This window comes from Parasteatoda tepidariorum, chromosome 5 (genome assembly GCF_043381705.1).
Source record: "Parasteatoda tepidariorum isolate YZ-2023 chromosome 5, CAS_Ptep_4.0, whole genome shotgun sequence".
Taxonomy (NCBI): Eukaryota; Metazoa; Arthropoda; class Arachnida; order Araneae; family Theridiidae; genus Parasteatoda; species Parasteatoda tepidariorum.
In genome coordinates, this window is record NC_092208.1 from 52,289,222 (window position 1) to 52,306,478 (window position 17,257).

The window sequence follows — 17,257 nt, forward strand, 5'->3', positions numbered from 1 at the left end:
CATGTTGATGACTGCTAAAAGATATTTCTGAATCTTTCTTTGTGTACTTAGAATTAAAAACTTGATTTTACTGTCCAATGAAAATGCATTAAGATGACTAATAACTTTTTATGATATATAGAGTTAAGTATTCATAATGCATAATTATGGCTGTGGTGTGCAATTGGGTACCTACTTGCACTCCAAGAAGAAGACCTCCTGTACCCACACATGCGACCTATTATGTCAATGCAAGCTATTCTTTATGTCAACGCAAGCTAATCTTTATCAGCAAAATGGCATATTAAAGTTGAGCTAAGTTTCTCTATATAAGTTCGAATGTTAATTAACGACAATTTAATTAAATACAGTGCCGTATCACACATTGAATTAGTTGAAATATAATTCCTTCTCGTCTACTTCTTTTACTTAATTTAGATTTATTATTTGCCTATATATTTTATTGTAACTGTGATATATTTTTGTTTTGTGTACCTCACAACTTCGATGCATAATTAGTTTGTTTATGCTCCATATGGCTTCATGCCTGTCTTAGTGCTTAGTCTCTGTGTAAATATATAGTGAAAGAATTGAAATCTTTGCAAAAGAATTTAGAATGTGTCACTTAGAAGAATTGATACTTGATGGGCTTGGCTTACTCGAAATAGAGTGGAAGAAACAGTTGCCACATTTTAACAATCAATCAGGATCGAGATACTCACACTCACTGGAGCCACTCGCAGGTATCCCATTGCTTAGAAATTCACATAAAACTTGGTAGATATGCAACTTGAAGTAATGCATAAGCAAATAAAAGTTTCAAGATATAAGTTTTCCGGTTACATGTTTCATTAAAAAACAATTACAGATAAATAAACTTGAACAGGTCCAACTAAGTGCTGCCCATATCATCACAGGTCTGAAACAGAGTTGCCCAGCCTGGTAAAATATTATAACAAGCTCCTCAGTTTTGGACAACATAACAAGACTTCTGACTACCTCAGCAATTGAGCTTTCTCCAAAAGGCTCAAGAAAAACAGCGCATATAGCCAAATTGTTTCTCAAAACCTCCTTGCTGATAATGTAGAGCTGCACTCCCTTCATAGTTCTGTGAACACATCTGGAGATCTTTTAAAAGTTTTCCTCCATTACAAAATTCCCGCTCCAGTAAAAAGAAGGAATTCCTGCCTGACCATCTAAAGCAACTAGCTCTAGAAATTATTAACACTATTTCAATACAACACACTAAAATTTTCACTGATGGCAGCAAAATCGACAGTCATGCTGGTAACGGAGTGTACATTGAGACTCCTGATGATAAATTTCCTCTCTGCCAACATAACCCAAACTTCTGCTCTGTTTTCAGAAGTGAACTTCTTGCTATCAACAGGGGTCTGGAATTTGTTATGCACAATGATCTTTGTTTTGAAGACCTTGGGATACTCACTAATAGGCATAGCTCCCTGCAACATCTCAATAACTGGACCCATATTGGCGACAAAACCAGTATTCTTATTCTAAACAAATTAAAACCCTTCAGCATAATATTCACTTGCAGTGGATTCCTTCTCACGCCGGTCTCTATGGCAACGACTTAACAGACAGTCTGGCTAAAGAGGGTTGAAACCAATCGAACCCTACCTCTCTTGATATCACCTATCTTGAACTTTACTCCCTAAAGAAATCCCAGCTTCTCAGGAACTGGCTGATTGCCCCCACTCACAATTGGTACCAAGGAAATAAGCCTGGAGTTTCTTTGACTCTTCCCTTTGAAAGGAAAGTCTGCACCACCCTCTCCTGCCTAGCTACTGGCCATCTAAAAGGTTTACTATTTTCTGAAGGTGGAACTAAAACTACCCCCTCTGCCCTAAATGCCATCTATACCGGGCTTGCGCCGATCATATCCTGGATTGTCTTGGTCTTCTCTGGGAAGACATCTACTCTACCTCTTTGTTGGTCTCCAATTTCATTCAGGTCAAAAGGTTCATAGATTTGGTCTGACTTCGTCAGGCGAGATGAGGATAAGCAACAACATTAAATAAATTCCTACCTTTAAAGAAGATTGCTAGTAAACAAATAAAAGGGTAACAAAGTTGCAAGACATAAAATGAGGAAAATTTTTCAAGTGAAACACACTTCTTGTAAGCACTATTTCTCCTCCCAAAAAATGTTGCCAGACAGTTGTTAGCCATGTACAACTCTTTAGACATATTTTCAGTTCAATTCTATAACCTTATTTTTAATTTCAAACTTACAAATCAAACTTTCAATATTTTGTAAGTCTTTTCAATTAAACTCTCCAAAGATAAAGTTTTAATACACTGAAGCTATACATCGGGATACCATTTTACTCTTTTTGTAAATTAGTAAAATTGTATTTTCCACTTTGTGATCGTTTTTACGCATTTTAAGTAAAATGTAAGATTTGTAACTGATTAGGAAGAATTCATGATAAGGCAGAATTTCGCCATAGGCATACAACTTTTTCATTGAAATAGTTTCTTAATAACTTACATTTGTCAGTTAAAAGCAATTTATGACTATTTTGTAAAAAAAAATACATTAAGTAAGTATTAGTTATGTGACCTTCTTTCAACAGTGGGGATGCCAACCTAGAGCAATGCTTTTTCTGTATCAAGTCATTTTTTCATAGTTAAAGTGCAGAAAGAAACATTTTATTGCTATTTCAGAAGTTAAGTTTTTTTTTCTGAAAATAATAGAATAAGCCTCAATGTATTTAATTGCATAAAGATCTGCAAATAAAGTTAATAAAATCCCCAAAGCAATTGCAACTGTGACATAAATAAAGGGCCTTTCTCAAATCAAATAAAAATGAATTGCCAAGAAAATGATAGCTATGAAAATTTTCAGAAAGTGATACTTTTCTCAAATAAGCTTACAGTAAATTCATAAAAACTACATACAGAAAGTCTATAGCAGTTGGCATCTTTGCTACTGTTTGCCTATTTTTCAAGTTATGAAACATTTCCCAGGTTCATTAATTAAATTCTGTTTTACATAATATTACATAAATCCTTATTTACATTTTCCAATAAAATACAATTTGCGACTTTTTAAGTTAGACTCGAGAGGCTAATCAACACAAGCTGTTAGTTTCTTACAGATGTAAAAGTTAAGACATTATACATATCTATTAATGTATGAGTGTAAAATATAAAACACATACTTCCTTTTTAATGATTAAATGTTTGGGAACTAACCATAACGGCATCTTATGATTAACCTTATGGGCCTTTAACTTAATCATTTTCTATATAAATTATTAAATATTTTTCAGATTGCAGCTACACCCCATATTTTGAGGGTCAAAAATTGAAATAGTAAACAAGAAAGATTGCTTATTCAGAAAAAGTATGTTTTTGTGTTTTATTTTGTAATTTAAAATATCGTTTTCTCAAATTAGTTATACATAAGGTCAGTCCCAAGAATCAAGAAGACTGTATTTTAATAGTATGTAAGAATCTGATCAATAAATCGAAAGTTACTAAGGTGTTCCTTTCATTATTTTGCATATTGTGCCAGTCAACCTGGTAGGACACATGGGGGTCATTTTATGACTACGTGCCTCCTATAAGTTCTCATTCCTAAAAAACTAAAAACCTGTTTTATTAGTAACCTAGTTTTCCATCCTTATCTATCTTTTGTGGATAATTTGAAGGAATTTTCGGCACCCGAAATAGTCATTTTATCAGTTACTGGAGTCATAGAATGATCCTGTGCGTCTTTGATTTTTCTACAAATCATATTTTATATCTCATGGCTGTCAAGTTCAGTGCGTTTTTTTTTTCATTTCCAATTAGAATGATCTCTACTTGTTTACAGTTGTAACAGAATAACTCCTTTGCTATCTAACAATAACTGTGTATAAAATCAGACAACATTACCTAATTGTGCATGAAAATAAAAGACCTGGCTATATCACTTATTAATGATCAACGCCAGCAAACGAGTAGTTAATTTTGTTTCAATAATGATGGATAAGTTCAAATATTAAACTTTTGTTTGCATGAAGTCATAAGATTAGAAGCTAAAAACTTCCTAAAAAGATAGTGTTTCTTGAGAAATCTAGAAACTGAAACTAACAATTTGTGCACAATTTTCTTCCCCCAAGAAACATAATTTTTGAGTGTAACTATGTCTGACTTAAAACAATTATATCAAGCAATAATTTATATTTTAACTATCAGAGAAGTAAATACAATCATATTTCATTAAATTTTATCACAAAGACAATGGTAAAAAGCTTCAAATAGTTAAGCAATAAATATTCAACATCTATGACTTAAAAACGCTACATTTCCATAAAAACTATAACGCCACACCTCTTTTAGCAGCGTATTAATGAATTTAATTTGGGGTCGTACCATAACCCCCGTGAAAGGCACAACTCTTCCCTGGATTAAAGCAAAATAAGGAGTAGTCACATTTTAGACCCATTTTATTCCGTTTCATGTAAAGGTATGCATTTCTTTTTCCTCTACTAACTACCAAGATATAAAACTTATGTAAATGGATTTTGGCTTCTCTAAAGGAAATAACCAACACAAAGTTCAAATAGTGCTGATTAAAAATAAATAAAATATAGGCACTTATTAATCATAAATTACACAAAACTAACTAAAGTCATTTAAGTATCTACAAAATAAATTAGACATTATTCACAACAACACAAAATCATGTGGCAGTCTTAGGAATGACTTTTCATACAATCANATGTAAAAGGATTTTGGCTTCTCTAAAGGAAATAACCAACACAAAGTTCAAATAGTGCTGATTAAAAATAAATAAAATATAGGCACTTATTAATCATAAATTACACAAAACTAACTAAAGTTATTTAAGTATCTACAAAATAAATTAGACATTATTCACAACAACACAAAATCATGTGGCAGTCTTAGGAATGACTTTTCATACAATTAAACATAAAATGAAATTTATGTCGATAATCAGAAACTACTGAAGTAGGCATATATTTAAAAATATCTACAATTGTGATCATTAATTTCATTATTTGGTATGAAAAAATAAAATCATAAAAGTTCAGGAACAAATTAAAATTATGCAATGAAAATAATTGAAATGATTAAAATCATTCATTTGTAATCATTTTGTCGTTGTATATTGTTCTCATAAATACTTTGTATGATCCATATATCAACAGTGTAGCTCTTTCTTTTGATTTTAAAAAGCTCTATCACTAATTAAATCCCCCAGCAGAGTATACTATGATGATGATTACAATGATTAAAACGATGATTCCTGTTATAATCAAGCATATCATTTTCTATAAAAAAAAATAGAAATTATATTTTTAAAAAACATAAAAACAAATGAACAAAATCATAAACTGAAAACCAATAAAACTAACAAAAAAGGGGGAAATCAAAACAATAGAGAAAAGGAAAAAATCATTCAAAACATAAGATAAATTAATAAAATGTAGCATGCTTAGATTTAAACTTAAAAATAAAACTTAATTAAAATGAAATGCAAAATTACGATCATGAAAATACTTTTAAGGCTGAAATTCTGTAACTGTGACATTATCATCAAAAATATCACCTTCCCTAGAAATTTATAACAATGTTATTTAATTCAAAACAAGATATAGCAATTGATATACAAGAAAATCTAGTATTTTCCACTGCTAAATTTTGCTATGTTAATCCGAAGCCCTTATCATAAATATAGAGGAGCAGATAATCAGGATTGGCTGCAAAACTCAGTGATTTGATTCCAGCCGATGTCAATGGACATCTTCCTTGCACTCACAGATTTTTAACCCAGAATAACAAACATGTAATTTTCTCATTCCTCAACGACATATGGCAGTACTATACTACTTTGCCTTGGCTTAAATGACAAACAAATTTCCTATAAATGTTTATTGCAGTAAAATGTTGACCTCACTTCGAAACATATGTACTGTCGATTATGTATTGCTCCCAGAACTGGCATACCAGATTTTGTCTTAGGTGAGGGTCTATGCACAGGGTATCTGCTACATTTTAGATTTTCAAATTCATGCCTAATCCCAAGAAGTTTTCATGACTTAACGAAGTTACTATTTTCTCAGACAAAAACACAACAATAAATTTAGCATTATAATAACATTCATTGAAATGATAGGTATAATCAAAACTGTTATACTCTGTATCTTCATATTTATAGATCTTAAATTTAAAAAACAGATTAAAGAAAGAGTTGAAGCTATAAAATAGCTGAAAAATATACAATAGCAAATAATTTTTTCTTTTTTTTCCTGCAGAATTACATTCTAAAGATATTTTTCTTGTTCATCGGAAAGGAAAGAAATACTCCTGATTTTTCTGTTCTCATTTCGGAATAAAAAAATTCACCAATGACTGGCTTGCTTCAGCTAAAATTTTAAATTTATAAAACAAAAATAAAAAATAATAACAAAAATTCTGAAATCAAAGAAGTTAAAAAGATTATTCGCTGTAGAAATGATGTTTTTTCTTTCACTTTTTGAGAGAACACCATAATTTTTAAAGAACACGATAAAAACATTTTATATTTTAATCAAATATGACTGTGAGTGGGGATTTTGTTACAAATTCAGATATTCAGAACACTATGAAATTGGGGGGGGGGTAAATTCCATTTTAAAAATTAGAATTTTCGGCGACCTAAATCCATGACATTTCATGACTTTTTTTAAATAAAAAAAATAGTTAAAATCACGACATTTCATGACAAATTTTGTTCAATACTGAAATTCATGATTTTCTAGGTTCGAGGATACCCTATATGCATTAATATGCTTATATGCTAATGCACAGATGGAATGAACATGCATTCATGAACTGTAGAAAATTTTTCAAGCTTATACTCGGGGGATTATTAAATCTTCATTTGCTTAGATACACAATTATCTTTCGTTTTATTAAAGCGGTAACTTTAAAATGCAGTAGGTAATGTTGCCCAGTCAATAAAATGCCACACTGATTCTTGATGAATTACACAATTTTCATTTGGTCTGGAGCCCATTAACACAATTTTAGAGCTTTGACTGTTATAAGGTGTGTTAGACCAGTAACAATTTCTTTTATCCTACAGACAGTATAAACAAAACATATCAAAATATTATTAATGATTGGCTAAATCATATATATGAGCTTAATTTATGTGAAACAATGTGAGTTACCACACATTTATGCCATTTTTCTCCTCATAAGCTCTGACTTCTTTAATTTTTATTTTTGAAGACATTTAGAAAGCGTTGACAATGAACTAAGAAAAACAAAATATATACATACTCTTCGAGCTTTACTCTGATAAGCCAAAGCTTTTTTGGTATCTTGCACAGCAGTCTCTATATAATCTCTAGCATGCTCACAATGATATTCAATTCTATCTATCATTTCTCCCTATAAATATAGACAATAATATAAATGCAATCAAAATACAACATCCTTAAAAATATATAATCCAGCTATAATAAAACTAGCATGAGTAAAATTTAAATTCAGGGAAGAGATTCAAGTTAATATGGAGCATGTATGCTTAAACATATTTTATAATTATTTTTTGCCTTTAATTAAATTTTTTTTGTTGAGAAATATGTAATATTTTGTTGACAAATATTTACGATATAAATAATTCCAAAGAAATACTTGGAATGAAATTTGGATTTTTAAACTAGTTTCTGACAGATCCTCAAGAAATTGACTCTCCAAAAATATCCAAAAGTGTCGTATAGAAATCAAACAATATTAAAACTAGCAAGAGTCTGATTTAAAATCAGTGATCAAAATCAATTCACTATAGAATAAGATTAAACATACAATAAGTAATATGAATGTTTTAAAACACAAATATGGGATTAAACAAAACCAGAAAGATTCTAAAAGCAAAGAAATTAATATTAAAATGTATAAAATATTACATATATATTATTTACTTATATCAATATTAAATTAAATATTAATAGGGTTCCCACTTTATTTCAGAAAGAAAAAAAATTCCCTATCTTTTCCAGGTATAATCAGGTAAATTTCAATGAAAATCTATGCTATATTTTAGTTATACCATGCAATTTTTCATCAGAAAACTTTGGTTTTTCTTTATTTGTAATGTCAAATATTACATTTTGTGAGCAAAAACATATATTACAATAAAAATGGAAAAGTTTCACTACAAAGTGGAATTTTATAAAATAATTGTAATAGATATGTAAGAATTACTTAATTCGAATCTCAATAAATGATATCTGTTAATTACAATTCTAAGACTGGTTATTTTCCAGGTATGAGATAGGAACTTTCCAGGTTATTTTGTAAAAAAATTTGCAACTTTTAATGATTTTTAGAGTTAAAATAAAATTCCTTGACAATTCCAGGATTTCCCTGTTCTCTCTGACTTGTGGGAGCCATGTCATGATAACTCTTTGAAATTTTAAATAAACTTGAGATAATATTGGGGTTTCAATGTTTAATGCAGTAAATACCATGCAACATAATGCATGGTATTTCCTGTCCATAAATATTTGCAAATAAATCAAAATACAATTCTGTAGTATCGTGTAATCACTTATGCACTTACTGCATATAAAAAATATGGCAAAAATTTTTCTACCAAATTTTAAAAATTTATTAAATATAACAAGAAGCTTTCTAGCATAAAATTAAAAGAACTAAATCAATTTAAATCCAAAGTTTAAATAATATTTTAAGACTTCTGTCATTAAAAAACCCATAATAATTTTGCGTAATTAAAACAAAGTAATTAACTATTTATTACATTTCTTTACAGGCAAGGTAATTTAATAGGTGATTAATTGATTGGCTTTGCTCTCTAAATTACACAACAATATCTCATTTTGGAAAGTTTAAGACAAAGGTTCAAAACCAACTATTTTAAAAAAGTTTTCTTTGCCAGTAGAGCAGAAATTTTAAAATAGTAGAAAAAAGTAAGTAATAAAAATAGAAAAAATAAGTAAGTGTTAGAAAAACATGTTTTGGTGTTTATTTATGTGAATTAATAAAATAGATTAGTCAAGTAGGTTATTTCATCCAATGCTACTAATTATTATTATTATTATCCATTAACCAATCAAGCATTGAGATTTGGAGACACAGAGAAGTAGTTACTGATTATATACAGACAAGAAGTTGAATTGGTTTATAATAAATTTGTGATATATTATAGAACTAACTCAGAAAAAGTTTAGAATTAAATTTTGAGATAACTATTAATGAAAGAGTAATACAATGTTTTTCAAACAATATTTTAGAAAAAAAAAATAATTTACAAACCTGACTTTCAACAAGCATAGCCATATCCATGAACATATCATGTAACTCTCGAATACTGGTCTCCAATTTGATGATATCAGCATGCCTAGCTTCAATATCAGCAAGAGTTTGTTTAGCTTGCTGCGTCTCCATAATGATCTGAAAAATTGGAAATAAGAAAACAATTAAAAAAAATAAGATTCAAACAAAAACAATCAGCTACAAAAAGAGTTAATTTAATGAAATACATTCAGAAAAGTTTCATTACATGATTGATAAAAAGAATTAAAAGAATTTTTATTTCTCTATATTGAATAAATGAGTAATTTCACACCAGATCTATCAATTTTGGACCGATCTCCCCTTCGATTTTAATGAAATTCAGTGCAATGATCATACATGGTAAAGCTAGAAATTCTACCAATATTTAGATTTTTAATAAGAAAATCATCCAAGTAAGGGCATAGAAAAATCTAATTTTTTTAAATACAAAATGACAAACTTGTATGCATATAAATGGTCATAATTTTTTCCTTAATTGAAGAAAAAGAAAATTTCAAACACCATTGCAAAGATAAGAAATTGACCTTTCAATTCATATCCTATTTGATCATCTTAATAATAAATAGAAATCGTTTAAAAATAGAGTTTAGACTCTATTTTAAAATGCAATCTAATGTTTGTTGCTTGTTTGTTTGCTTTTTAAAGATAAAAAGAAAACTTAAATAAAAAATAATCTGCAATGCCCACTGCAACGCTGAAAGCTTTCTGTTAATGGATATACAAATATAAGAAATAATTAAGATTGAAAGAAAAGAATTTTTTTTTATTAATTAAGTTTTTAATTTAAATTAATGCAAATTAAGATAGAAGTACAATTTAATTCAGTGGGTTGTTAAAGCTATTACATCATTTTCCTGTTAATTTTCCTAATTTTTAATTTTCTTTTATAATAATTTTTTATTATTTCCTTCATTTCAAATCCTTTTAAATAATATCTGTTTCCTTTGAGTTATTATCCTGTATCTATCTCTCTCTCTCTCTCTCTCTATATATATATATATACAGAGTGTAAAAAAAGCTAGGAACAGTCCGGATTTCAAGAAATATAAATCAGATTTTTAAAAAAAAGTAGAAGTAGAGGCATTTAATACTTTTTAAATGCTATATTTCTTAAAAGCTATTTTATAATAGCAAACTTGATTCCCCTCCTACACCCTAGGGTGGTGTGGAGGTAACTTTGAAATCTTAAATATGAACCCCTATTTTTTTCGATCTGATGGGTGTCAAGATACCGCCATTTTAAAAACCTAGTGATCCATTTCCATCTTTTTTTGGTTATAGCCCCTAACTAAAACAAAATGCATAAATCGGTAGGTTCAATAGAGTTACTTTTTCAGGAGAATACAAATCTGCAATAAAAAACGTAAGTTAATATTTAAGATTTCAAAGTTTCAGCCACCCTTCACTAGGAAGATTGAGTTTGGTATCATTGGAGAGTTTTTAAAAAAATATTGGATGCACCTATTTTCATTTTTTCAATCCAATGTATATTTGATCATTTCTGAACTTTTTTTTAAACCCTCTTTTATAAATATTATCTAAAAAAATAAACAATTATTTATCTTTTAAACAATATTTAGGTCTTTTTGATATTTTTAAAAAAAAATATTTTCGAACTTTCCTTAATAAAGAATTTCCAAAGAAAAATAAATAGCTTAAAAATGCGCTAAAAAATCGCACGAGAATTTGGATCCACAAAAATGAAAAATCTATAAGAACTAAGACCAACTTTTAGGAGCCAGAATGTTATAAAAACAGAAGTATCATGACAGCTTTTTGCTTTTATTTTGTTTTACTAAAATCAGCAGCTATGCTCTTTTTAGGGGCCAGAGCAACTTAGCACAAGTGATATTAAGACCCCCACAGTAGGAAGCATAAATAAAAAGCAGTAGTAATCAAAGTGAAGAATATAAACACAAAGAAAAGTAATTATTCAAAAAATGGATAGTACAAAAAATATTCACTTAATATATTTCAATACAAAATATAAAAAAACACCAGTTCTCTTAAAAAAGCTTATACAGTACAGAACCCGTTATCCGGAATTCAGAAAACCGGAAAACCAAAAAACCGGAACGAAATTCGATAAATTTTCCCGCAATTTAAACAAAAATTTTTTTTTTTCCTCATAAGATATTAGGATTTTTCTTTCTTTTTTGAAAGATGTTTACCTTACCATCATTTCAGAAATAATCATTAGTGTATTACCTCATCGTTTTTTCTTATTTTTAAGATTATTTCCAAATAATTTTTTTTTTAGTTGGGTTTAACACTAAAAAAAAACGGCTTTTTGTAGCGATTCAGAAAACCGGAAAAATCAGATATCCGGAATAGCGATAGTCCCGATCGTTCCGGATAATCGGTTCTCTACTGTACATTAATTCTTTAAAATAAAGCTTAATAAACTAAACTTGTAAGAAAAAAAAATTACAACAATATTTGGACTATCAATGAAGACAAGAAATAAAATATTTAAACATTATTCATAACAGTTATAACACAGAATGGTTCATACTCCTTGTGTGAATATTGCAGGATTACCACTTTCTAACATTTCTTCTAATTCATCGTTTGTTGTAACTTTTCCAGCTAAAAGTAAAAGTGATTTTTGAGATTAAGAAAATTTGTATCTAAATTGAAATTAGTTGCAAAATTTATGAAAGTCGCCAAACATAAATCAATAAATAAACAAAGTACAAAGATTTAGTAAGTTAGGGAGATGTTGAAAATAAAGGATTTGAAATAAATTTTGTCACAATGTAATATTAAGAACTAAGGAAATTTTTCTGAACAGGCTGAAACATTAGTAAGAGAGGGTGACTATTAATTCACTGTTAAAAATATTTGACAGTAATTGACATTAATGTCTATAATGAGATACAAAAATTGTGTTAATATTGAAGAAAAATTTATTTTGATAACACTTATTTTTATGTAAAAAATAATTGCAACATAAAAAGATATTCAACAGTTGTGATGCAAAACAATTTTTAAAAACAATCTAATGATACTTTGATTTTTGTTTAAAAAAAGGCTTGGATATAAAAAAAAAGATTTTAAAAAAAATGAATTTTTGAACATGATCTTATTTCATAAAAATGTTAGTGCTAAGACATTAAAATTAAAATAAGTAACAAGGTAAAATGTAAGTGAAATTAGGATTTCAAGTTTATGCAGAAAATATGGAGAAACATCTTGCAATTAAAATAAGTTGCTTAAGTTACCTTCCGTTAAAAACACGTGAACATTTATAAAATGTAGTGTTCACTTGCTAATGACTTCTTAAGATGACAAAGTTTTCTCAACAATTGAATACTGATTATTACTCAGTTCCTTAATTAGATTTAAAAAGGAATCTTGTAATACAAATGACCTCTTGTAAAGCCATCTTAAGATTTCAGTGATTTTTTTCTCTTTCCATTAACTCATTTAAAATGATGAAACGGAAATTGAAAATTATGAACACACACAATCTATCAATAGGTATGAAACAAATAAAATTGAAAAGTTTATTTACTTATTTCTAGTTGTCTTTGAATACGAGCTTTGCAACGTTCCCTATAATCTGTTTGAGTCTTGTTATAGTCTGTCATAACTTCAACAAACTTTTGAGACAACATAGAATGCTAAGAATAAAAGCAGATAAATTAGTTTGAAAAAATAAGTATTCTCTAAACAACTATGAAAAAGTTTAAAACAAAATGAAGTTACTAAAACAGCTAAATGTCTGTATAAAAATGTCAAATAGAGATGTTAGACATAGGGTCATCAATGCTGGAGATCTGATTTGGATGAAAGTTATGTTATTTATTCTGGTAAATATTTGATTAGGTAGAATAATTAGGAGTTCACATAACAGAATCAATTATCTAATTTATAGAATAGATAAATATATTGAATAAATGATGTTTTATTGCTATTGCAATGTCAATAAATATATTTAAGTAATGCCAGTATCAAAAAAAAAAAAAATGNAGTAATGCCAGTAAAAAAAAAAAAAAAATGAATAATTGCAAAGATAACAGGGTTTTCCAAACTGGGATCAGCTCACAAAAACATTGGATATTTTTCAGATCGAGCTCACTTGCAAATAGTTCATCTTAGGAGACTTTTTTATTTCATTTTATATCATTAAGTAAGGATCCCTAGTAAGGTAAAGTAAGGGATTAAGTTCACATTACATTTCCAATCAATTTACTTGGAAGTAATGTAATTAGTTGGATTACGGATCTTAACATCATTCAGTATTCTTTATATAAATAGNTTATATCATTAAGTAAGGATCCCTAGTAAGGTAAAGTAAGGGATTAAGTTCACATTACATTTCCAATCAATTTACTTGGAAGTAATGTAGTTAGTTGGAAAACTTGCTTTATAAGTTTAACCTAGCAACTGATGGAAACACAATTATGGATCTTAACATCATTCAGTATTCTTTATATAAATAGAATATTATCCATGAAAATGCATCGATTTTTTTAAATCGATTTTAAAATAAAATATATTAATGTTAAGATAATATTAAAGATATTATTGAAGACAGTTAAAACGTACTTGATGCAGTCACAAATTAAAATGTATTTAGTACCATTTCCAATGGAATTTTAGTAAAAAATGCTTTATTCATTTTTTTATTGATTCTAAAATTATACATAAGTAAAGAACAAATTTAATATGTGAAATTAAATTGAAAAGTCTAACTAACAATGCAATAAAACTAAATACAGCATATCAATAACCAATATTTTTTGCACAATTACAAAAAACAAAAAATTTGATAAGTTCTAATAGATCAAAGAAAAGTCTAACAATTTTGCAATGATTAACTAAACATAAAAAAAACAAGATATTTTTTAACACTTTTTCATGTTTATAACTAAAGTGACAAACAATTTTGTACATAAATAAAAAAAGATATTTAAAATTAAATCTGAAAATATTCTTTTATAAATAAAACAATGAGTTCAAATTTTAAGACTTGTTTCCAACATCTATAAACATTTCAGAAAATAAAATAAAGAACTTTTTAGTGTTAGATATGCAAATATGCTACACAGTATAAATTAAAACATTGAGTAAAACATAATATATGAATTTCAAAGGCACAAAACTACTTAAACACACTCAAATCACCTTTTTCTTTAAAAAAAAAAAAAAAATTTATACGAAAATTCCAAATCCAATAATCAGTTTCAATAATCAAACTAACAAAGCTCTAAAATTAAACAAATATTCATAATTACAAGATTTACAATTCATAAGACCGGAAGATAGTACAATTCATAAGACCGATTTTACAAATGAGTTGTTTGAAACCATTTATATAACCAGCTATGTTGGTGAATTGATACTAAAGAAATCTAGAAGTGTCACAAATTATCTAAGAAATAGTCAGCTAGTAGTCAGTAAGATAATGTTTGCAAGTCACATTAGACAGACTCACTCACATTTAATCACATTTTAACTGAATGTTAGACAAAATTAATAAACTGAGAAAGATCACAATAAAACTGGTTATACAATGGAGTTCAATAAAAAATGGGAATCTTACTAAAATGTTTGTTATTAAAGTTAAGAAAGACTAGTTTTAATTGAAACTTTAAATTAAGATAAAACCTAAATAATATCAAATAAAAAAAGTTAAAAGTGGTTATCTTTTTTAATTATTATAAAAAAGATAACTACATAAAACATACTTGCGTTTTGCGTATCCTGAAATCTGCTGACATCATACTTGTCTGCTCTAATTGTTCAATATTCTGTTCCATAACTATAAGAAATGGAAAAATATGTAAATTTTCATTTAAAATGAATCAATAGTAAAGTGAAAGTTAAAAACAAAAGATATTTTGAAAAACACGAACAGAAATTTTTTGTTGTTCATATAGAGAATGATGCTCAGTTCGTATTTAAAAATTGGCTGCTGATTCGGTACAGCCTTTACCTAAATATGCAAATTTGTAACTCAAAATATAACAGACCTCCACTAATCCTAACTAATTCAGACCGATACTTGGTTGCGTTACTGGAAATGCAGAACAGTTTAGAAACTCATGAAAATATAAATAGATTCTTCATATTTTTACCAAAACAAGAATTTTTACAAAAATTCTGCAGTGACTCTTGATAATAGTTAAAAACACTAAAAGAAACACTTAACTTCTTATCATAAGCACTTCTACAGCAAACATGCATCATTCCATAAATCCACAGCATCCAAATGGGCTTACTAACTCACGTTATTCGGTGAATCGCACTCAGTTTAAATTGGATTTAATTTTTTGTGGTAACTGTGGAACGTCGCTAAAAGACAAAATTGTCAACTGAAATGTTAGACTTTCTGATATTTAATAATTAACATTTCTTAAGTAAATCATCTGCGATTTATTTTTTTAACGTAGTTTGACTGGCATTAAAGTTACATAAATTATCCAGTAGTATAAATAATGCGATCAATAAGACTAGTTCTCCACTTTTTTTCCTGCCATGCCATTCTAAAAGTGAATTATAAAAGATTACACTGCGGAATCTCTGTCCTTATACAACTCTGTAACAATGATGTTAGAATAATGTTTACGATCCAAGATCCAATCCTAAGCGATCATACCACCTGTATTGTATTGTGATCGTACCACCTAGTTACAATTTACTGCTTAAAGTTACAATTTACTTTAAGTAAATTGTATTTAGAAAGTTATCATACCTTTTAATTTTGCTCGTACTCTATTGGCGGTTTTCTTAATATCAGCCATAAGATCTTCCAATTCTTGTTTAACCTCTAAAAATGGTGCATAACATTAATTCAAAAACAATTACACAATCTCCTTATCTACTTTATAAGTAAAAATATAAAAGAAATATATTTATTTCGTCTTTCACAGCTAGAAGTCAGTATCACCAACTTTTCTTATTTACTAGATTTTTACTCAAAATTCTGAATTTATGCTAAATATTTATTGTAATAAAGTGTTATTAAAATATATTACACTCCTTATTATTTCTGTGAGGATAATTCATCCTTTGTTATTACTAAGACAATCATCTTCCTCATCATCAGTTTTTCATGTAGGAAGATTTAAGAAATAAGTTGTCAGGGAACAGCAAATTCTTGGCAGAAGGTTTATTGTAATTGAAATGTTAAATTACTTGAAGATCATCCGGAGACCATGCAGAATTTTTTTTTTTAGTGGTGTTAAAATAATATTTAAAAGTTATATTTTTAACCATAGAATATTACATGTGGTCATTTCAATAACGAAATTCAGAACGAATCAATAAAGAAAATTTAAGAACTGGTTCAGAATCTGGATAATAGAGAATCATTAAATGCTTTAATTTAGGATAATTTATTATAATTCTTAAACATTTATGACATTGCACAAAAGTAACTTCTTTTAGATGTAACTTATTCCTTTGTTTGTAAAATAAAATAAAAAATTTTAAACCAGTTTTAAGGATTAACTAGTGCCCTTGTTGTGTGCAAGCATTTTTTACTTTATTTTTAACAAAAATTAGATTAAAAGCGTTTAATATGAAACACCCTGTATCTTATTAAGATAGCAGTTGTTAAAATAAAATAAAAGCTCAAAGAACTATCATAGAAACAGTAAAAATTTTAAATAGCAGAAATACAGCTTTAAAAAATTTCTCATTAAAATTAAATTTTTATCAAATATTTTAGATTTACTAGTATGTATTTAAGAAGTTAATTGGGAAACGAATACAAAAGGATTTTGTATAACTTTTTTAATTTTTAAAAAAAATGACACGGAGGCAATTGTTCTTTTCTTTTAATCAGTTATTATTATAAGTTAAAAAAAGCGTAACAAAATTGCGATAACTTTAAAACATTTATAAAAAAATAACAAGTTTTAATTTCTCCTGAGACGATTTTTAAAAATAGACGGTTAAACATTTAAAAAATAAACGAAGTC

General features: G+C 27.8%; 1 protein-coding gene across 5 annotated transcripts in view; it reads right to left on the minus strand.

The window, feature by feature from the left end:
• LOC107457020 (syntaxin-1A) overlaps window positions 1-17,257 on the minus strand; it is a 166,982-nt gene that overhangs the window by 5,041 nt on the left and 144,684 nt on the right. For 3 of the 5 annotated variants that reach the window (XM_043055245.2, XM_043055232.2, XM_043055251.2), the window contains exons 4-10: window positions 16,027-16,101; window positions 15,020-15,093; window positions 12,841-12,949; window positions 11,839-11,912; window positions 9,282-9,419; window positions 7,284-7,394; window positions 5,150-5,287 (exon numbers count right to left, since the gene is read on the minus strand). In XM_043055245.2, the coding sequence (XP_042911179.1) occupies window positions 5,201-5,287; window positions 7,284-7,394; window positions 9,282-9,419; window positions 11,839-11,912; window positions 12,841-12,949; window positions 15,020-15,093; window positions 16,027-16,101 (668 nt within the window). In that variant the 3' untranslated portion in view covers window positions 5,150-5,200. Of the gene's footprint in view, window positions 1-5,149; window positions 5,288-7,283; window positions 7,395-9,281; window positions 9,420-11,838; window positions 11,913-12,840; window positions 12,950-15,019; window positions 15,094-16,026; window positions 16,102-17,257 lie in introns of those variants that run through there. The other 2 variants (XM_043055239.2, XM_071181451.1) reach the window with 1 other exon arrangement.